Genomic DNA, 23,254 nt, shown 5'->3' on the forward strand with positions numbered 1-23,254 from the left:
CAGGAAAATCCGGACCCATGGCCATGCCCCAAACCCCACCCCTTAACCCATTCGTGCGATGGGACAGCATCTGCGCATAGGCGGATGTGATGCGATGACGTCACACGTTGCATCCGCGCATTCATGGATGCTGTCCCGACGTCGGGGGCTTTTCAAAACCCAGACAAAGTGGCGGGTTTTGAAAAGCCGTCTGGACCCCCAGATATGTCCTCAAAAGGAGGACATGTCCAGGAAAATCCGGACCCTAGTCCTGTGTGTCTTTCATAATTAGACTGTTGGCTCTTTTGAGCAGGGGCTATCTCTTGCATATCCAATGCACAGTGCTGTTTGCGCCTGGTAGCGCTATAGAAATAATAAATTGTTGTTGTCGTTGTTCTCAAAGTACCTTGTTCTAGTGCTCGACTTAACCTCACAGTTGGCGAGGTCCTTTTAATGGCTAATGGCTAGGGGGAGAGTGTGGCGCAGTGGTTAAAGCTCCGACCTCAGGACCCTGAGGATGTGGGTTCAAACCCACGCTGCTCCTTGTGACCCTGGGCAAGTCACTCAATCCCCCCATTGCCCCAGGTACGTTAGATAGATTGTGAGCCCGCCAGGACAGAGAGGGAAAACTGCTTGAGTACCTGAATAAATGCATGTAAACCCTTCTGAGCTCCCCTGGGAGAACGGTATAGAAAATTGAATAAATAAAATAAAATAAATAAATAATCTGAATCTACCCTGCTGTAATTGAAGGTCACGACTTACATTCTTGTTTCTGCCTTTCTTCCTTCACCTTTGCACTGTGCGCGCTGCCCTAAAGCCGAGGGCTGCCCTCCTGAGTTGGAGAACGTGACGTGTGCCAATCGGTGTCCGCGGCATTGCTCCGACTTCCAGCAAGGCATTGCCTGCAAGGATGGAGAGATCTGCGAGCCTGGCTGCCGCTGCCCTCCAGGTAAGGGGATTCTCGGTGTGCTCGGCGGCAGAATGTCCTCGTAACTCTGCCCGCGTACGTGCAGGAGGCTCTTTTGAAGAGCTGGGTCCTCTTTGACGAAGGCGCGCTGCACGGATTCAGCGCACGCTAAATCAACGTGTGCGCTAACCGCCAGCGCGTCCGTAGGCTAACATGCACATGTTAGCGTTTAGCACGCGCTAAAAAGCTTAGCGCACCTTTGTAAAAAGGATAGGTCCGCTGGCAGCCCCCATTTGTGAAACTGGTTTTCTTGAGACTATCCCCCTCTTTTACAGAGGTGCGCTAATCTTTTCAGCACGCACTGAACGCTACCGCGCGCATGTTGTCCTATGGGCGCGTTAGCGGCTAGCGCGCTTGCTATACCCGCACTAAAACGATTAGCGCGCCTTCGTAAAAGAGGGCCTATGTTGCGCTTCTACTTGCTTTCATTGCACGGATGAATGTTCTGTGCTTTGCAACCTTCGGCCACAGCTTGAACTGACGCTCTCATTTAGAGGGAATTCTAGTTTCGGCACTGATTTTTCTCTGCGTAGAGCTGGTGCGATCAAGTGTACAGTGTATCCCTCCCCCCAGTCGTTCGCGGTTCGCTGTTCGCGGTCCCGGTCATTCGTGGATTTTCCGACCGCGAATGACCGGGCAGGAGAGGACAGCTGCAGCGGCAGGAGAGAGGGCAGACGGAGCGCCGGCGAGTGAAGGAAATTGCTCGCGGTACGCTCCGCCCGCCTCTTCCTGCACTAAAGTCGGGCCTCGCCAATCAGGGGCTGCGTGTCAAAGCAGCTTCTGATTGGTGAGGCCTGACTTTAATGCGGGAAGAGGCGGTCGGAGCGTACCGCGAGTGATTTCCTTCACTCGCCGGCACTCCGGCTGCCCTCTCTCCTGTCTCTCCGGGTGCCCTCTCCTATCTCCCCCGCTAAAAACCATATTCGTGGTTTTTCAGCATTCGCGGGGGGGTTCCTGGAACGGAACCCCTGCGAATATCGGGGTAGTACTGTATATCTAAAAAGTAGAACGGTGGAAGGGGCATCTCTAAGGGAATGATGATATGGATGGGCAACTGGGTAAGCCATTTGCTCTTGACCTGCCCTTATTTTTCCATATTTCTGTATTTCAACCTGTCCCGTGATTGCCGAGTTATGGAAGAGAGTATTTCAGTTATCAGCATATTAAAGGTAAATTTACTTCCTATGGCTCTGCAGCTAACATCTTTTTTTTTGTACAAAAGCCTTGTTTGACTGTTAATCTAAACTAAACTAAACCTTAGGCTTATATACAACATCTTCTCTGTAACAGTAGAGCCCGGCGCGGTTTACAAGAAATTAGAAAAGAGAACAGATGCAACATGGAAGTGGAATAGTGTGGAGAGGGGCGGAATTTACAACTTTGAGCATGGCCAAGTTTTCAGATGTTTACAAAATGGTTGGAAAGAGCCAGACCCTCCAACCTTTTTAAGCCAGAGCAATGGAAATGTACCAACTTTTAAGAACATAAGAATTGCCGCTGCTGGTTCAGACCAGGGGTCCATCATGCCCAGCAGCTCACGCGGCAGCCCTCCGGTCAAAGACCAGCGCCCTAACTGAGACTAGCCCTACCTGTGTATGTTCTGGTTCAGCAGGAACTTGTCTAACTTTGTTTTGAGTCCCTGGAGGGTGTGTTCCCCTATGACAGACGCCAGAAAAGCGTTCCAGTTTTCCGCCGCTCTTTGGGTGAAGAAGAACTTCCATATGTTCGTACGGAATCTATCTCCTTTCAACGTTCTCCCTACCTTGGAGAGAGTGAATAATCTGTCCGTTTGATGATGGAATGCATGATTGCACTCAGTGGCGTAGCGAGGGTGGTAGGCGCCCGGGGCGATGGTGACCCCTGCCTTCTTCTCTGCCCCACACTCCTTCCCAACCCCACCTCACATGCGTGCACCTTCCCATACAGTACCTCTCTGGCTCTTTGCCGGCACAAACGACATCTCCAATCTGCTGCCCGGTACACTGACAAATCTGCGCAGGAAAATTCTGCTCCAACAAACGCGCGCCGACAATTGCACACACGGACAAGTGAGCGTAGGACAATTGCGACCCATGAAGGATATATGGAAGACCCTGATTTGCTGAGACTCCTCAGGCCCCTTCCCTTGGGAGGGGCTTGAGGAGTCTCAGCAAATCAAGGGCCTTCCAGGTATCCAGTAAAAGGGTTCCATACATGCTGTAAACCTAACCCTAACACTCGATAGGAAATGAATCTGTTAAGTGTAGTGGGAAGGGTCCCCCCACCCCCCCCTCAAAAAGACAAAATAGTATCCTGTCGGGGTGGACCTCCCGTGCGCGCATTTGTTGTGCGCGCAAATGCTGGGGCTCAATTGTCGGCACGCGTTTGTCCTGCGTGCATTTGACGGGTCATGTGCTGCCCGAACCGGCTTTGACTCCCTCCGATGTCATTTCCTGGTCCTGCGACCAGGAAGTGACTTCAGAGGGAGAACCGAGGTCAGCATGAACAGCAGGTCGGAGATGCTGCTCGTGCCAGCGAAGAACCAAAGAGGTACAGGGGGAGCAGAGAGGAGGAGAGGTGCCGGCGCCACCCCCCCCCCCCAAGATGGCACCCAGGGCCCCCCCTGCCCCTCCCTTACTAAGCCACTGATCACACTGTCAGGCAGTTTGAAAAAGATGTTTCTCTAACTCCCCTCTCTCTGCGGTTCTGATGTCTCTAAAAAAGTCCCCTGTGCAGGTCTGGTATCTGTCTAACATCTTCCCCTCGCAAAAGGTCTAGCATCATTCTAAACCCCTCCCCCATTAGCAGGGCAGGATTAATAAGTCGAGGGCCCCTAGGCACACAAGTACACTGGGCCCCCTGCCCACCATGCGCCCAGGCGGAAACAGGAAGCTGCGTCAGAGGGAAGCTTTGGGCAAGCAGCACCGCTTGCACAATTACAGTTCCCGTTGCCTTTCTTACCCGTGTTGCTTGCTTGTCTTACTTTCCATTGATGGTGGGGCTGCATTGCCGATTGGGGTGGGGCCCGCATTGCCGATCGGGGGGGGGGCCCGCGTTGCCGATCGATGCTGGAGGGGCCCATCGCCGTTTGGAAAAAACAATGTTGATGCCCTCCTTCATCGGGCCCTAGGCACGTGCCAACTTGGCCTATTGGTTAATCCTGCCCTGCCCATTGGTCTTTAAACTGCATTGCAAGTCGCCAGAAAGGACAACGGTTGAAACAGGCTACCTCTGGCTGGCTCCACCAGGGCCTGTCCTATGCCATATGTCACCCACAAGAAGTTATATCGGAGGTGGATTGTGGCACAGGAAAGGCCCCGGCAAGGTGGGGATGGGTAGAGGGTAGCCATTTCAACTGCTGGTGACCTGCAGCACAGGGGGGTGGGAGCAGTGGGTGTTAGAGAGATGCCAGGCCCATGTGGAGGAAGGGTTAGAAAGAAGCTGGGCCTGCCATGCGGGAGGGGATTCTAAACTTGTGGAAGAAGGGAGGGTTTACCAGGCCAGTGTTCCCGCTAAGCTGCGCTGGCGTGCGCTGGCGCACAAAATATTACATCGCAGCGCACAAGTTTCACGTCACAGCGCACACTCGAGCGGAGGTGAGAGGAAGCGGCGGCGGTCTGCCCTGATCGCCTAAGATGCAGCAGCGGCGGCTCCTTTCATGATCCCCGTAAATTACGGGGATGCCGCCGCTGCTGCATCTTAGGCGATCAGGGCAGACCGCCGCCGCTTCCTCTCACCTCCGCTCGAGTGTGCGCTGTGACGTGAAACTTGTGCGCTGCGATGTAATATTTTGTGCGCCAGCGCACGCCAGCGCAGCTTAGCGGGAACACTGTTTACCACCACAAGCAGCCCCTACCATTTGGTGACCCTAGGCATTTTGCCAGGCTCGCCTAACGGTAGCTACACCCCTGGGAGGATGATCTGTGCTAATAGTTTCGTCCTTGGAGGCCTGCAATTGCCCTTAAAGTAATAACGCTCAGAATTTCAGTAGAAAAAGATCACTTAAGACCAAGAACACTTTGGGAGAGTAATTTAATAAACTTTTTTTTAAATATAGGGCCTGTTTTTTGGGGGTTTTTTTTTATATTTTTATTTTTTTTTTCATTTATATAAACCCTCCCCTTTCCCTTCCAATCATAAATAATGTTAAGAAAATTAAATAATTGTATGGAAAGGGAGGGGGGAAGAAGGGTTTAGATAAGGTTTTGTCTTTGTTTTGTTCTATTTCTATCATTTAAATTTCTCCAGAATTCTACTGTTCAACGGCTCCCCCTTCTGCTTCTATTCCTTTCTCTCCTCTCTTCTACCTTCCAAAGTATTTAGATCAATGCTGTCTTGTTAAAATGTTTATTTTATTTTTATTTTTCCTCTAACTCTACTTTTCACTTCTCTATTACCCTCCAGGTACTTTAGTTAGATTGTGAGCCTTCGGGACAGTAAGGGAATTTTTCAAGTACCTTTCTTATTTCTAATCTTAATGTAGATTTTCTGTAAACCGCTTAGAACCTAACGGATGTAGCGGTATATAAGAAATAAATTACATTACATTACATTACATATATATACCTTTGTTATGATCTTGATAGATTTATCAAGTGATGTTAGTAAATCTATGTATTACTTATATTGTGCACTTGTTGAAAGTTTAAAAATGAATAAAGAATTATAAATATAGGGCCTGTTATAAAATTAAGTCATGCGTAAAAGTACACAGATTGCAAGCCAGCCAGTACAGCAGGCATGCCCAGGGGAGGAGTTTGTGCAGGTCATGGATGGAGTCGCAATCTACTTGCATACTTTAGAAAATACCATGAGCACTTACATATATTCCCAAGCAGGCGTAATGTCCATGCCTTCCATCTAGGCGTGACCGCTGCTGGATTTGCCCTAGCATTTTATAAAGTTACTTAGCCCCCTACATATCTTCATAAGATCACACTAAAATAGACGCCTTCCCGCTCACTTAACCTTGGTGCCTTGTTATAAAATGAACCTCTAAATCAGTGTCTCTGAAACTGTGTGCCACGGCACAGTGGTGTGTCTCGAAGAGATTCCGGGTGTCCCACGAGAGATTCCAGAATTTTACTTTATTTTTTACAAATTCCCGTATGCACTAGAATAGGTGACATGAGTGATGTGTGTGTGCGTAAGGATACAACTGCCCAGATAAGCATCATTCTTTCACGTGTTTGGTCGTTAAACACTAACTAAATTTTATTTTCATTTTTTATGCGTTATTTATCCTAATTTGAGCAACGAAGCAATCTAGGCTTTGTTACTGATTGGATCGTCTTATTTTTGTGAACTCGGATTTTCAACTCTGACAGAAATTAAATTAAAAAAAAAAAAAGAGGGATATTTGATGTGAGTTAGCAATTCTGTTTTATCTACTTTAGTTCCACCGTTGTTACAATTACCCAAACGTAGCTTAAAGAACTTTAAATAAATAACTCTCAAATTTAATTTTTGGTTGGTTTTGCAATTTTATAATTTAACTAGTCTTTAAGCCCGTTACATTAACGGGTGCTAGAGATTCCTAGGCTTCCTCCCCCTCCCGTTCCCCTTCCCGTCCCGTCAACCCCCTTGTTTCCCTTTGCACAATCTCCCTGCTTCATCCGCTCCTTCTCCTGCGCGGGCCACCGGAGCAGAGAGGACTGGGCAGAGGAGGCTGCCAGCCGGGGCCGGCGGAGAGGAGCTAGGCGGCTGGAGGAGTAGCAGCAGCCGCTGCCGATTGCAGCCTCCGTCCCGCCTTCGCCTCCCTGGATTTTCTAGAGCGGCCTGCAAGGTTCGCTACGGTGGCTGGCGAACCTCAGCAGGCTGCTTTGAAGAGGACCGGCAGTGGGAGGGAGGAGTCGCTGGCACACGCGCTAGCGCAGGCGCCGTGAGCACTGGCACAGAAACACAGCTCACGCCACCAGGACTCACGGATTTTCGACAGCACATGCACACTTAGTCTTTTATTATTATGGATTTATAATGTGCTGCGAAAAACATTTGCTCTGTTTAGAGTGCCAGAGCTAAAAAAAAAAAAAAAAGTTTCAGAGACTGTAAATGATTTCTTCAGGGCCACGTCATGGTCAGACCTGAAGCAAAGTAAAACCAGGCTAGAGCTTCATCAGTTTAATCCTAATTCCGCTGGTGCTTTTCACTCAGGGCTCCTGGAACAAGATGGTACCTGTGTCCCGCCTCAAGAGTGCGAGTGCATGGATATCCATGGGCACAGCTGGGCACCGGGAAGCGCCCACGAGGATGAATGCAACAATTGCACCTGCTCTGAAGGACGTTTGGCGTGCACCAATGACACCTGCCTCACGCTGAGCTGCGCGTGGAGTCTGTGGTCCACCTGGTCTCAGTGCAGTGTTACATGTGGGAAGGGGCTCCAGAGCAGATTCAGGTAAGAAATAGACATATCCTGTGAACAGTTCTCTTGACCTCCATATTGGAGCAGTCTCAGCCTTTTTCAGCAGGAGGCGCTACTCTAGGGGATTTGCAGGGTCTGCGAGGAAGTGCACAAATCCTGCAGTTCCAGCTTCTTATAAAGGGGGGGGGGGGGTGCAGAGGGGCACGGTACAGAGGCGCACCGATACCCACAAACAGTGGCGTGGTGAGAGGTGCCCGGGGTGGTAGTGGTAGATTCCCCTGCTGTGATCAACTGAATTGGCAGGGAGAGCCCCAATTTCTTCCTCCCTCCCACCCACCCTCTCCTGCCAAGCCCAACACTTCTAGTGGGCATCCCTCCTGATTATATTTTCCTGCGAAGATACAGGGTGTAGGAGGGGGAGGATGTTGGGGGGGGTGGAGAGGTGTGAGGGGATGGGGAAGGGAGGGAGGGAGGAATCGGGGCTTTCCCTGATGATTTTTTTCCTGTGAAGATACAGGGGGTGGGGAGAGGGAGGGAGGGAGGGAGGGAGGAAGGAATTGGGCTGAATAAATTGCAGCTCTACTCCCTAGAGGAACGCAGGGAGAGGGGGGACATGATCGAGACATTCAAGTACCTCACGCGCCGTATCGAGGTGGGGGAGGATATCTTCTTCTTCAAGGAACCCACGTCAACACGAGGGCATCCATGGAAAATCAGGGGAGGGACATTGCATGGCGACACTAGGAAATACTTCTTCACCGAGAGGGTGGTGGATCGATGGAATGGTCTTCCGATGCAGGTGATTGAGGCCAGCAGTGTGCCTGATTTTAAAGCTAAATGGGATCGAAAGGTGGGATCTCTTCGCAAAGGGAGGTAGGGGAGGGTCATTGGTGTGGGCAGACTTGATGGGCCTTGGCCCTTATCTGCCGTCACTTTCTATGTTTCTATGTTTCTAATCCTTAATCAACTGATTGGGGATTCCCCTGCCGTGATCATCTGAAGGCAAGCCCAGGTGTGTCGGGGTGTATATAGGGGTGTCGGTTTCAGGGGGAAGAGTGATATCTTAAGAGGGGGCTGAGAACACAAACGATAATTGATAGGAACTTCCTGCATCTTACCAATTGTCGTCCTACCAATTTCATTCTACTAATTGTTGTTCTACAAATCGACTTCCTATCATTTGTCAGGATCCCCCAGAATTGCTCCAATTAATACCTACTGCTATCTTGGCATACTCTTTGATTCTCAGCTATCCTTTGCCCCTCAAATTTCATCATTAAGCAACTCCCGTTTTTTTTTTTACCCTTAGACAGCTTCGTACAGACAGAAGTATCTTTAATACTGCTACATTTTCCACATTAATTCTTACTCTTTACAATAAAGCTGGATTACTGTAACACCATCTATTCTGGACTCACCCAGGGCCTGTAACGCAAATTTCAAACTTTACAAAACTGTGTAATATGCCTCCTATGTCGAGTTAACAGGTATGCCCACATGTCACCATCACTGTTCAATTCAGAATTAAATTTAAAATTCTCTTCTTGACATTTAAAACCAAAATCTTCCTAGCGAGTCCCAACCACAAATTAACAAACACTTCCCTCAGACTGGCTAGATTACCCTATCTTACCCACCATAAAAATCCTTGGAGTCATCCTGGACCGCACCCTAACCTTCGATGACCATACCAGTGCCCAGGTGAAAAAATGTTTCTGTACCCTCTGGAAACTGCGCACCATCAAACGCTACTTCGACCACCAAGCCTTCCGTCTACTCGTTCAATCTCTGGTATTAAGCATATTAGACTACTGCAACATTATTTACCTGGGATCCTATAAAAATACCATCAAACGTCTTAGAACAGTCCAAAATGCGGCCGTCCGCCTCATCTATGATCTCAAAAAATACGACCATGTTAGCCCCTACTACACCAAACTCCATTGGCTTCCAGTAGAGACAAGGATCATCTTTAAGTTCGCCTGCCTCTGTTTCAAAACTCTAACAGGATCTTCCCCAATCTACTTGTCCGAGCACCTTGAAATAGCAGGCCCCTCCCGCACACGAAATGCCCACCTATTCACCTTTCCCTCCCTAAAAGGCTGCCTCTACAAGAGATTCATTGATAGAACCCTAGCATTCCAAGCGGGCAAATGGAACAATTGCCTTACTGCCCTCATTTCCAACTCCCCGCCCTACCACCTGTTCAGGAAGTCACTAAAAACCTACCTCTTCGACAAATTCCGCTAACGCTGCCTTCCCTCCTTCCCTGCACCCTCCTGACCTCGACATCCCTCCATTCCCTCTGACTACGCCCCCCTCCCAAGCCACTATGGCCTCTCTTTCTCAATCTCTGTTTTATCTAACTGCCCTGCCTTTTCATTGCCTCACATTCAACATCACTGTAAATGTACCACCGCTATAACATGTAACATCGCTGTATACGTACAGTCTCTTCTTTAGTATATGCCTTTTTAATACTGCTATTTATGTAACACCTCTGTAAATGTAACAACATTGTAATATGTATCATCGCTGTAAATGTACAGTCTCTTCTATTGTTAACCGCATTGAACTTCCATGGTATTGCGGTATACAAGAATAAAGTTATTATTATTATTATTATTATTATTATTAAAGCCTTACATTGTGAACAACCAGAACATCTCCATGGTTTGACCATTCCATACACTCCATTGCGCACTCTCCACTCATTAAATGATCATCGACTTGTCCTTCCCCCTCCTAGATAGGCTCATCTTGAATCCACAAAGCAATCTGGTCCACTGCCGTTCGAGGCTAGAGTGTTGTTTAAATTTGGATGCGTTTGTTATAAAGTTTTATTTGGGTTAGCTCCATCTTATCTTGTTGCTCATTTTAGATTTTTTTATATGTAAAAAAAATATACGTAGATCTGGTTGGTTTTATTTTCCTTCAGCGAAAGCGTGCCGCTTTAAGAACTTCTTAGATTGGACTCAGGCGTTTCAAGCAGGAGTAATGAATTCATGTTTGAATGCTCTTCTTTCTCTAGCCCTCACTTATCAATTTCGGAAAGATCTTAAAACTTATGGGGTTAATAATCAAAACAAGTGTCTAAGTCCCTTTTTGGCCTAAGTCCTTAAACGTTCAAAGCGGAAGCAGGGAAAGTGTCCATAACCAAAACAAACGTCCTTGTTTTGATTATGGCCTGCCTCTACTAAACGCCCAGATCACCACTACGTCTAAAAGTACACCCCCACGACGTCTACACTTTTTGGCCATAATGAACCCAAAAAAACGCCTAAGCCCCACACGTCCAACAGAAGGGCTTTTAGGCGAAGGAGGAGCCAGTCCTTCGCCTAAAAGCTGGATTCTGTAACCGGTGTCTGTCAAAAACAACACCGGTTACAGAACCCCCCCCCACAATGATCCAGGCAGGAGGGTGCCCAAGCCCTCCTGCCATATCGAACCGCGACCCCCACCCCTGACACATCGGGGTAAGAGGGAGCCCAAGCCCTCTTGCCCCCCCAATTCCCTGACGATATCGGGGCAAGAGGGGGCCCAAGCCCTCTTGCCCTGACGACTCCCCGACGATTTCGGGGCAAGAGGGAGCCCAAGCCCTCTTGCCCCGCCGACTCCTCAACTTCCCGACGATATGGGGCAAGAGGGAGCCCAAGCCCTCTTGCCCCGCCGACTCCTCAACTTCCCGACGATATGGGGCAAGAGGGAGCCCAAGCTCTCTTGCCCCGGTGACCCCCCCCTGAGTACGATCGGGCCAGGAGGTAGCCCAAACCCTCCTAGCCCCGGCGACCCCCCCACCCGCAACTGGAATGGGCCAGGAGGGAGGCCAAGCCCTCCTGGCCCCGGCGACCCCCTAACCCCACCCCCCACTACATTATGGGCAGGAGGAATCCCAGGCCCTCTTGCCCTTGACGCAACCCCCCTCCCCCCAACGATCGCCCCCCCTGCTGCGGGTCGCGGCAGTTCGGGTAGAGGAGTGATGGCATCGCAGTAGGGGAGATGAGGCATCTCTCCTGCCGCGATGCTTGCGGTGGAGGGGTAGGCAGGTTGCGTTTTCTGCACTTAGACGTGTTTTGACTTGGTCTAAGTCAAAAACGTATAAGTGCCAACTAGGCAACCTGCCTAAGGTTTTGGTTATACCTGTTGTACGCCTAAGTGTAGGTCGGCCCACCTCCCGCCCACCGCCCGCTCTTTCCCCTCCTCTAAACATGCCTCTTTTCTCTCTGTGCGTTTAGAGCAGCGGTCTTAAACACGCGGCCCACGGGCCGCATGTGGCTCTCCAGATTTTATTTGCGGCCCGCAGTCTGGAGGCATCATTCTCTTCCTTTTGGAGCAGCAGCCGGCTCGTTCGTTCAAAGCCGCGAGTTGGCGGCTCCTTGCACTATCCACTCCTACATCAGAAGCCTCTCTGATGTCACAACATCAGAGAGGCTTCAGACGCAGGTGCAGATCTCGCAAGGAGCCGCCACCTGCGGCTTTGAACGAACAAGCCGGCCAGACACGCTGCTGCTCCAGTGGCGTACCAAGGGGGGACGGTCCACTGTTCTCCCTAGAGTGCGGCTCGTCTAGAGTAGCGGTGCCGATCCTGCTTCCCTTCCCTTCTCACTGCTGTCATCGGGGATCAGGCCGGCACCGTGTTCTTTGATCTCCCTGCTTCTCTTCCCTGTGGGGCCGACCAACTCTCGCGGCCCGACGTCAATTCTGACGTCGAGAGGACGTTCTGGCTAGCCAATCGCTGCCTGGCTGCCCGGAACGTCCTTTCCGACGTTAGAATTGACGTCGGGCGGCGAGAGTTGGTCAGCCCCGTGCAGAAGAGAAGCAGGGAGATGGCCTGTTCCCGATAGCGGCAGCAGCAGCAGCCTATTCTGCGGTGGCGGTGGCATGGGGGAGGGCAGGAAGGAAGGAAGAAAGAAAGAAAGAAGGTGGGATGGGGACAGGGAGCCAGAAAAAAATAGCAAAAAATGGGGCACGGAGGAAGGAAGAAAGAAGGAGGGGGAACAGGGAACCAGAAACAAAGCAAAAAATGGGGCACGGAATCAGAGAAAGACAGACAGAGAAAGAAAGAAAAAGTTGGGGGAGGGAATGAGGTCTGGAGGAGAGGAAGCATACAGGAGGCTAAAAGAAGGGAAGAAGTATTGGATGCACAGTCAGAAGAATAAAGTGCAACCAGAGACTGATGAAATTACCAAACAAAGATAGGAAAATGATTTTATTTTCAATTTAGTGATTGAAATGTGCCAGTTTTGAGAAAGAAAAGATATTGAACTTTAAATGTGGGTGCTGCAGAAAAAAAAGAGTACTTGGAGGGCCGCAGAAAAAATAGTTAATGTCTTATTAAAGAAATGACAATTTTGCTCAAGGTAAAACTCTTTATAGTTTATATATCTTTCCTTTTAACTGTTAAAGGAAAGTTTTATAAACTATAAAGAGTTTTACCTCATGCAAAATTGTCATTTCTTTAATAAGACATTAACTATTTTTTCTGCGGCCCTCCAAGTACCTACAAATCCAAAATGTGGCCCCATAAAGGGTTTGAGTTTGAGACCACTGGTTTAGAGGCAGGGGAAAGGCCTAAGTTGGTTTTACATACATCTAAAAACCAGCTTTGGTTATGGGTACTTGGACAATCAGGTGTTTTGATCGTCCAAGTAGCCATTTAGGACACTTTTTAGACGTTTTTTTTTCTTTTGATTATGCCCCTCCACCTATTTAAACAATACAAAATTTAATTGATTTCAAAATTATCATGATAAGCAGATTTTTTAATTCTTTTTATGGAATAATGTTTACAGTTTCTTATCTATCTTAGTATAAATAATTTGTATTGTGCATATTTTACTTTGAATAAGTTTAGGTCGCATTTTGTTAGTCAGTATCTTTATTGAATTGTGTTATTTTCTTTTATAAGACACTGTTATTTGGATCTGTATTTTAATTACTTGCTGTAATTACTGTTGTGTAAACCACCAAGAACTGATGGTTTGGCGGTATATAAAAATAATTATCTGCTTTTTTCTTTACTAGTTCATCACTTCGAAATTCTCTGCCTTTAAATGTTCGTAAAGAACCTAATCTTAGGAGCATCAAAATTGCAATCTTTTTGAGCAAGTGTTTTCTGAGTGAACACGCAATCGGAATCTGTTTCCCTTCTCCCCCTCCCTTTCTCTCCCTATATTCCTTTGTATCTGTGTTTCGAATTGTTTTATTAAGGATCTTGTTGTGATTGATTCTTTTCTATCAAATATTTTGTAGTTCCAGTTCTTGCTTTTATTTTATAAGATTGTACACCGCCTTGCGCTGCTCAGCTCGGTTAAAGGCGGTATTGCACGTTTTAAATGAATAAATAAACGAGTCTTCTGGTAAAGGGTTGCTCTGCATGGCACGTCTCCTTTGTAGAATACAGTGGTGCCTCGCCTAACGAACGCCTCGCACAGCGAACGCTGCGCACAACGAACTTCATGTCTTGCTTCCTACAACGAACTTCGTTTCACACAACGAAGTCGCCCGAGCTGCATCCTTCCGCGCAGGCACTGCGCTTAACTGCCCTCTCTCCGCCTGGCTCCCTGTGCAGTGGCGGACCGTCGGCTCGCAGGGGCCCGGCGCCTACTGCTGATGCGTTGGGGGGGGGGGCGGAGCTACTCTCGCCGCTTCCCCGATGCTAGAAAAAAAAAATGAACAGTTAAGTCCCAGTTTTTGCCGCTGAGACTCTGCCCTCTCTCACTGTAAAATTAGACTCTACTTAGTCTGTCTTTAAATTTAAAAAATGTGTGTTGTTTTAAAAAACAATTATGTTTTTAGATGTATCTAAATAAAAATAATAACAAAAAATTTATCTTTTTTTATGTCATCTTAGCATATTTTATGCTACAGAACGAATTATTTTTTTTAACATGTATTGTTATGGGAAAACGCGTTTCACATAACAAACTTTTCGCATAACAAACTTGCTCCTGGAACCAATTAAGTTCGTTGTGTGAGGCACCACTGTATTAGCTTAGCATGTATTTTGGGCCAAAATCTATAAACGGTGTTCCAATTGTAGGTGGCCAGCTGCTGCCTAACCAACCAATCGGGACGAACGTTTTTAAAAATAAAAACACCTCCCGAGGCAGGCCACCTACATTGTATGACCCAAAAGTCAATTTTCTGATACAAATTTAGACTGCAGATATAATTTTACCGTGAAAAGGGGGCCTGTCTATTTGTGGGGTCTATAGGAAAATTTAAAGAATGTTAAGGTTTACAAAACCTCGCTTTTTATTTTGTTTTTATGACTGGCGGCAAACAGGACATCGACCTCTGAATCATCGAGTGAAGACTGCTGGACGGCGCAGACACGGACCCGGCCCTGTGACCGGGGATTCTGCCCTCCTTTGTGTGTGCACGATAACCAGGAGCGCCACCTTGGGGACACCTTTCTGGTTGGAGAATGCCAGCAGTGGTCAGTGTCCTTGCACGTTCATTACTGGTTTATTGTTGGGAGGACTCTGTCAGTAGCACCCATGATAGGAAGCAGAACACCCATGGGCACAGTGGCGTAGCAAGGGTAGGGAGTGCCTGGGGTGGAGGTCTGTGCCCCCCTTCCCACAGCGTGCGCCCCCTCCTTGCTGCCAAAACTGGGACTTCCTGACATCCTCCCCAAAACCAATCATCCCCTGCCTTCAGATCACCCCTCCCACAAAATCCTGGTGGTCTAGTGTGCTGGGGGGGGAGGTCGGATCAGAACCCCTCCCAACCAGCTTGAGAACCCTCCACTCCCGACACCACCACCCCATGCCTTTCTTTTTTTTCTATTTAATTCTTTAGTTGCATTTATTACATAAGTAACAAAATTAGATACATTATTATGTCACGTAAGGAAATAAACTAAAACAATGAGAAATTACAGTAGTGATCTAGTCCACATCATTGGGGCTATTTTGCACCATAAAATAAGGAAATACAAAATGGTATCAATAATAGGCAAAAGGAAAACTACTTACCACCCCATACATTGCATGGAAAATCATGCACTCCCTCCTGCCTTGAAGGGCCACCTCTTCAAAATGCAAGCCCTACCCCATCCCGGTGCATCAGGTCTGAGCCAATCAGGGTCATAGGTCCCTCCCATTGCATGCCGGCGTTGCACTAAGAGGAGCCTAAAGCTCCGATTGGCTCAGGTGCCTAAAGCTCCTCCCCTAGGGGAAGTGACTTAGGCACCTGAGCCAATCGGGACCTTAAGCCCCTTCCAGTGCGTCCAGGATGCACCGGGAGGGGGAAGGGCTGCCATTATGAAGAGGCGGCCCTTCAAGGCAGGAGGGAGTGGGCATCCCTCCTGCCTGATTTTTGACGAAAGGTGGTGACAGAGGTGGAGGTTTCTCGAGCTGGGGGGGAGGGTCTGATCCGAACCCCTCCCCAGCCCACTAGACCACCAGGATTTTGTGGGAGGGTTCGGGAAGATCGGAAGGAGGGGGGCTCTTAGTGTCTGGGGTGTCAAAGGGAAGGGAAAGCACACGTGCGGTAAGGGGTCAGAGAGGAGAGATGTTGGGCCCCCACCAAGACAGCACCCGGGGCAGACCTCCCCCCCTTACAACGCCACTGCATGGGCAAGTAACTATACTGAACCCATGGGGTGGGAAGAGCATTTGTGGGATATAGAGAGAGAAAGATCAGAAACTGAACATTTAGAGAGGAAAGTTGAAAACTCAGATACCTTCATAATATTCAGCGGGCAGCAATCAGCATTTTGCTGACTACTTCCGACATTATCTAGAGAAATTCAATACCAGGCTATGTCCAGGCTCCAGCATTGAATTTCTGGGTGTATGGAGCCAATGAAAACATAGCCGGTTAAAGTGTGTGTGTGTGGGGGGGGGGCATTATGCATTCACTAATATTCCCAGAGAAAGGAAAAGTACTTGAACACTTTTTGTGAAACCAAGGTCCCAAAAAAGCTCAATGGTTGAATGTGTTTGGGTTCGTTGTAATATCAGATGCTGGCTGTATAACTATCATGCATTCAATTTTATATAGACTCATCTAGATTTTGTCACTTGCACAGAACATTGATATAGGGCTCCTTTTACGAAGCCGCATTAGTGGCTTTAGCGTGCGTGATTTGTAATCACGCGCTAACCCCCGCGCTAGCTGAAAAACTATTGCCTGCTCAAGAGGAGGCGGTAGCGGCTAACGCAGCTGGCAGTTTAGTGTGCGCTATTCCGCACGTTAAACCGCTAACGCTCTTTCGTAAAAGGAGCCCATAGTCTAATGCATTAAAAATATGCATTAGTAGGTCTAATACTTGAAGCCTGTGCTTCAAACTGATCGACAGACAATAGAAATCTCAAATTTGGATTTTAAGTGGCAACCAGTGGTACCGAGCTAATACGTAAGAGGGAGACATGTTCATAGCTACTACCTTCCTGCCCCATAAAGAAATCAAATAGCTGTATTCTGAATAAGCTTTTTTATATTTGTGAGATTCTGCAGTATATAATATTACAATAATCTTTTTTTTTATTTTGTTTAAATCTTTATTGATTTTCAAAAATGCAATACAATTGGTAAATCATAAATACTGCATAGAACGCACTAATAACTATACAATTATTACATTATACAATCATTTACTCCCATCCTCATCTTAATTATTAATACAATAATACATATGATGTGATTTCAATATTATAATTAAATAATTTAACTCCTCAACGTACATTTCCCTCCCTGGATGTGTAAAGAAATCTAATGAAAAGGGAAGAAACATGACCCTTACTGTAATGCAACAAAAGTAGTCAATGGACTCCACACATCCTTAAAGGATTTACTAGGCCCCAAACGTTCCGCCATCATTCTTTCATACTTATACGTGGTACACACATTTACCCACCAAAAAGTGTAATTAATCCTGTCATGGTTCTTCCAATTATGTGTGATCAGTTGAACAGCTATTCCTGTCATGATGAGGAAAAGGCAATTTTTATACTTGTCTAAAGTAGGCTTAACATGAAGTAACGTACACTTCCTCCTCCCCATTCGCGGTTTCTGCACTCGCGATTTCACATAATTTTTTTTCTGGGGAGGGGGAAATTTTAAAAAACACATATTTTTTTACCTCCCTGCCGCCTTCCCGGCCTTACCTGGTGGTCTAGAGGGCTTTCGGGGCAGGAGCGATCTTCCTACGCTCCTGCCCCGTGCAGATCGCCATGAGGAAATGGCTGTAGGGAGTTCCTGTCGTAGTCTCGAGAGACTACGGGAACTCACAGCAGCCATTTCCTCATGGCGATCTGCACAGGGCAGGAGCGTAGGAAGATCGCTCCTGCCCCGAAAGCCCTCTAGACCACCAGGTAAGGCTGGGAAGGCGGCAGGGAGGTGGGGGTGGGTCAGAGCCGGATAATCGCGGTTTTTCGCCATTTGCAGTCCGGCTCTGCCCATATCCCCCGCGAATAACGAGAGAGAAGTGTACCACAAATCACAGCTTCATAAATCTAATAGATGCTGGCATTGCCATATTAATATAGGGACTTTGGATCATCTGTTATATTTTTGTCCATTGATACGAAGGGCTCCTTTTATCAAGCCGCACTAGCAGGGTTAACGCGTGCGACGTTTCATCGCGCTTTAACCCCTGCGCTGGCCTAAAAACTACCTCCTGCTCAAGGGAGGCGGTAGCGGCTCGCGCGGCCGCCGGTTTAGCGCGGCTTGATAAAAGGAGCCCTTAGTTTCTGGAAGTCAATTTGGGGACAAATAAATCTCATGCTTGAATATTACAATAATCTAACATAGGCCGTCTTTTACTAAGCCACGGTTGAGGTTTCTGCTGCGGCCCAGGGTGCTAAATGCGCCAACACTGCTCCGACGCTCATAGGAATTCTGTGAGCGTCAGAGCATTTAAGGGCAAATTCCACAAGAAGCGCCCAAAAGTTAGGCGCCGAATTAGGCACTGTTCAGTGTGATTCAAGTAAAATTGGGTGCTGTTTAATGAATCGCGCTGAGCGGCACCTATTTTGGAGGCGCCCAAGAAATAGGCCAGCGCTAGGCACAACTAAAAGTTTGTGAGCGCTTCCGCACGCTTACGAGCGGGGATTCTGCAATAAGGCGCCTAATGTAGCCACGCCCACGCCTAAGGTGCACAGCGCCTATTTTGTTGAAGGCCGCCTAAATTTTTAGAGGCGCCTTGTTACAGAATCGCTCTTTCTTGTTAGGCGCCTATGTTTCAATTAGGGCTGATTACAAAGCTTCATTGAGCTTGTAATTAGAGAATGACACGGTGACAAAATTCATCATCGTTCCTGTCCCCGCGGATAACCGCGGGAAACCATCTTCATGTCATTCTTTAAAGAGAGAGGGAAGAATCAGAGTATGAATGGCCACAACCACTGACCCACAAGCTTTGCTTTGAAGAATGCTGGTGTAGAAGGACCGAGGTTGAAATAGACACTACAGAATGACAGTCTGGTATCCAGAGCAGATATTGTGATGTTACAATACCTCATTCCATCAGTGCCTAAGAGCCAATCACATCAGTGATGTCACAATGGCTTCATTATCATTGGCTCACATAAGAGAGTATGAATGGCCACAACCACTGACCCACAAGCTTTGCTTTGAAGAATGCTGGTGTAGAAGGACTGAGGTTGAAACAGACACTACAGAATGACAGTCTCTGGTATCCAGAGCAGATATTGTGATGTTACAATACCTCATTCCATCAGTGCCTAAGAGCCAATCACATCAGTGATGTCACAATGGCTTCATTATCATTGGCTCACATAAGAGAGTATGAATGGCCACAACCACTGACCCACAAGCTTTGCTTTGAAGAATGCTGGTGTAGAAGGACTGAGGTTGAAACAGACACTACAGAATGACAGTCTCTGGTATCCAGAGCAGATATTGTGATGTTACAATACCTCATTCCACCAGTGCCTAAGAGCCAATCACATCAGTGATGTCACAATGGCTTCATTATCCTTGGCTCACATAAGCACAACCACTGACCCTCAAGCTTTGCTTTGAAGAATGCTGGTGTAGAAGGACCGAGGTTGAAATAGACACTAGAAAATGACATGGGATTATTTCCCGCGATTATCCGCGGGGACGGGAACGGTGATGAATTTTGTCACCGTGTCATTCTCTACTTGTAATTCAATTTAGATAGGTGCCGATCGAGGTGGGCACCTCCGAGATAGGTGCTTAACATTAGGCGCTGGTTACAGAATTTGGGCCGAAATGCTAAGACATCCATTATATTCCTACGGGCGTACACTAAATCGGGTAGCGCACCTTAATTAAAGGACCCCTAAGTTACAAAAGAATGAACTTTGTGAATTTGGAGATGTCATAGGTAAGTGATTAAATAAAACCGCAGAAGAGATTTATTTTTTTTAATGTATGTCCAAAAAAACCGGATGCCAAAATTTAAGAAATAACACATTTGTGATATAACTAGTGAATCTACGATCGCCCCCCCCCCCCACCCCCCTCAGATAATGGAATGATTGCACTGGGATGACTTGAGTGCAGGACAAGTCTGTTGGCCCTTCTAGAATAAGCAGATCATGAAATAAAAATGTCTTTCATCTTCTTTTTTTTTTGTCAGTATCTGCACTCCAGAGGGGATTTATTGCCAGGATATTGACTGTAAAGGTAAGAACAATATACAACGGAAGGCCTAAAAATAAAGGTATAAAAAATAAAAAGGATGAAAAATACCACTATCAAAAAACTTGCCAAAACGCAAACCAATGATAGTGGATCCGCCACCCACAATATATGTAAATACCTCTAATTTCTTCTTATTCTTATTACAGTACTTAGGACTCCTTTTATTAAGCCGCGCTAGCGGGGTTAACGCGTGCGACTTTTCATCAAGCGCTATCCCCCGCGCTGGCCTAAAAACTGCCGCTTGCTCAAGAGGAGGCGGTAGCGGCCAGTGCGCCTGGCGGTTTAGCATGCGGTATTACGTGCATTAAACCGCTACTGCGCCTTCGTAAAAGGAGCCCTAAGATACGCTAACATTTTTAGCGCACGCAAGAAATTAGCGTACGCTACGCTTCTAGAACTAACGCCAGCTCAATGCTGGCGTTAAGGTCTAGCACACGAGGCAATGCGGTGTGAGCTATTCCGCGTGTAAAAGCCCTAGTGCGCCTTCATAAAAGGAGCCCTTAATTTTTCATTTTTCAAACCTTTACATTTTAACCACCAAAACATGAAGGGAGGAAAAGGCCTCGGCGAGGCTGGTGTTTCGTAAATATCCCAAACACCACGTTCTTCCCCAATATCTCTATCGCAGGTCCAAAAAAAAAACCTCCCAACACAACATATGATCGCAAAGTGCAAGCATGCTTAAAAATACAAGCACAGCGCTTATCTTCGAGAGAACCTGTGGGGACCACCATTTCGCATAAGGCTTCGTTTAAGTTTAAGTTTATTAGGATTATATACCGCCTATCAAGGTTTTCTAAGCGGTTTTACAATCAGGTACTCAAGCATTTTCCCTATCTGTCCCGGCGGGCTCACAATCTCTCTAACGTACCTGGGAGGCGGAGCTTTGAGATGAGCATTTTGAAGAAAAACAACCTCATCTGTTCTTTATCTCCTCTAGAAATTACCAGATATCTTCTTCTTGTAATACGTTTTTTGTCATTCTTTTGTAATCCGCCTTGAACCACACTTTTAAAACAAAAAAACTCTTTTTTTTAAACATTTTTATTATTTTATTAAATTACAATAGTGTAATACATTTAATTGAAAATAGCAAAATATTACAGAGAATACACTATTTCAAACAAATAATATTATAGAATCATAACTATACCCAACCCCCTTCCATCAATTATTAATATTAATAATACTAAACATCTTTATTACTTTAATATGAAGATTTAATATCCATTTTTCCAATACCTTTCCCTACCTTACCCCCCCCCCATCCCATCCCAGATGTGTAGTGAAAAAACTCAGAAGGCAATACATTATCTTTTAATGTGAAGCAGCAAATAAAGCCAATGGACTCCATATTTTGTTAAATAAACCCTAAACCCTAAACATTCTGCGTTCACTCTCTCATATCTATATGTATTACATACATTTGTCCACTAAAATGTATAATTTAATCTAACCAACTCTAACCAACCGGCGTTCATAGATAAACTCTTGATCCCTTATTCATCATCCAGGACCCTCCGATCAAATAATCAAAATTTACTCTCCATACCATCAATACGGGAACTATTTTACGGTACTACTCGCAAATCCATCTTTTCAGTTACCGCCTCCACTCTGTGGAATGCCCTCCCATTAGACGTTCGATTAGAGAACTCCCTGGAAAAATTTAAAGCCAAACTTAAAACCTTCCTCTTTAAAGATGCCTTTATTCTTTAGTACTAGATTCAGCCTCTTAACTCCTTGATTCATGTGAAGCTTTGAAACATCTGATACTTCTTTTGAAATGATTCCCCTCCTAATGTTTTTACCACTCCTCCCCCATTTAACGTCCTTTTTTATTAATTTTACTTCGATGTATTTTAAACAAACTTTCCCTCCCCTACTTTCCTTCCGTTTCATGTACGGTAATCCGAATTCGTCTAGTATTTTTTTAATATTTGATAAAATATTGATTTTATTTACCTATTTTAACTGTCCCTTACAATCTTTTTATATTGTACACCGTCTAGACATTTGTTTTGAAGACGGTATATCAAAAATAAAGAAACTTGAAACTTGGAATAGAAATCTCTAATGTAATGCAATGTAGATGCCACTAGTTGCCATTTATAGAATCTGGACCACGATGGCCACATAGGTGTCCCCACAGAGCAGTGGAGTATCCTAATGGTTAGAGCTGGGGGCTGAGAGCAGGGGAGCCGGGTTCAGATCCCATTGCAACTGGTTTTATTTTATTTCTTTTAAATTCTGAGCCCTGACAGAAAAATACCTACCATCCCTGAATGTACAACGCTTCAGTAGCCTTCAGGCTTACAGGTTTCTTATACACACTCTCCATTACAAAGCCGCGCTAGCGTTTTTAGCGCCAGCCGCTGTGGTAACAGCTCCAACACTCATAGAATTCCTATGAGTGTCCGAGCTGTTACTGCCGTGGCTTTGTAAAGGAGAAGGACAGTCAGGTAAAGTAGGTATTTTTCTATCTCTGGATGGACTCACAATTTAAAAAAAAAATGACAGAGAACAGAGGTAGGATTTGAATCTGGGTCCCCTGGTTCTCAGCCCCACTGCATTAAACATCAGGCTGAATTCTGCTTGGAGGTCTGTTCATTTTTAAAAGATTTTAGTACCACGAATGTTCATAGGGAGAGGAGGAGATACTGAATGCTGTGGACAGGCAGACTGGATGGGCCATTTGGCTTTTATCTGCCGCCATGTGTCTATGTTTGTATAGTTCCTGAAATTGTCATAGTGTAGGGTCATGAAATGGTTAACTGTTGTTTGAAATACTGCTCTGGCCTACATAGCTGGAAACAGTGTACAATCTGCTGTTATCATCTGCTTGAAATGTATGTCCCTGCCTTACCACATTGTAAGCTAAATAGATAAGAGTTTGAGCCATGATGTACCCTGCCCTCCTGAACATGTAACAGTTAGAACTGCAAGGCTTAGATAAGCAGGTAAATGAACTAGCTTCCTATAGGACTATAAGTTGTATCCCTGAACCTATCACAAGTGCTGGCTTAGGACCAATAATAATTGTAGAAAAGTTATAGAAGTAACAAATGAGAAGTTGTAGATTTTGCATATATTAGTTTGTGAAAAGGGCATAAAAGTCCATGCATTTCCTGTTTCTGGCACTCTTGTAAGCAGGCTGCTCACTGCTGTAAATAAACCTCTTGTACTTTCTTCACGCCTCTGACTTTGTGTGTTCAAGTGACCTTTCACTAGAGCCCCGTATCCTTTGCTGGTTTCACATTCAGGGGAAAGGTGGGGTACAGCAACCACTGGAGAATTAAGGTGATAACTTGCCTTAATCC

General features: G+C 46.4%; 1 protein-coding gene across 1 annotated transcript in view; it reads left to right on the top strand.

Annotated features, from left to right (window-relative positions):
• LOC117354948 (SCO-spondin-like) overlaps positions 1-23,254 on the top strand; it is a 441,431-nt gene that overhangs the window by 347,275 nt on the left and 70,902 nt on the right. The window contains 4 exon segments of the mRNA XM_033932909.1: positions 800-931; positions 7,082-7,322; positions 14,578-14,730; positions 19,870-19,916. Coding sequence (XP_033788800.1) covers positions 800-931; positions 7,082-7,322; positions 14,578-14,730; positions 19,870-19,916 — 573 coding nt within the window.

Source organism: Geotrypetes seraphini, chromosome 2 (genome assembly GCF_902459505.1).
Source record: "Geotrypetes seraphini chromosome 2, aGeoSer1.1, whole genome shotgun sequence".
Lineage (NCBI taxonomy): Eukaryota > Metazoa > Chordata > Amphibia > Gymnophiona > Dermophiidae > Geotrypetes > Geotrypetes seraphini.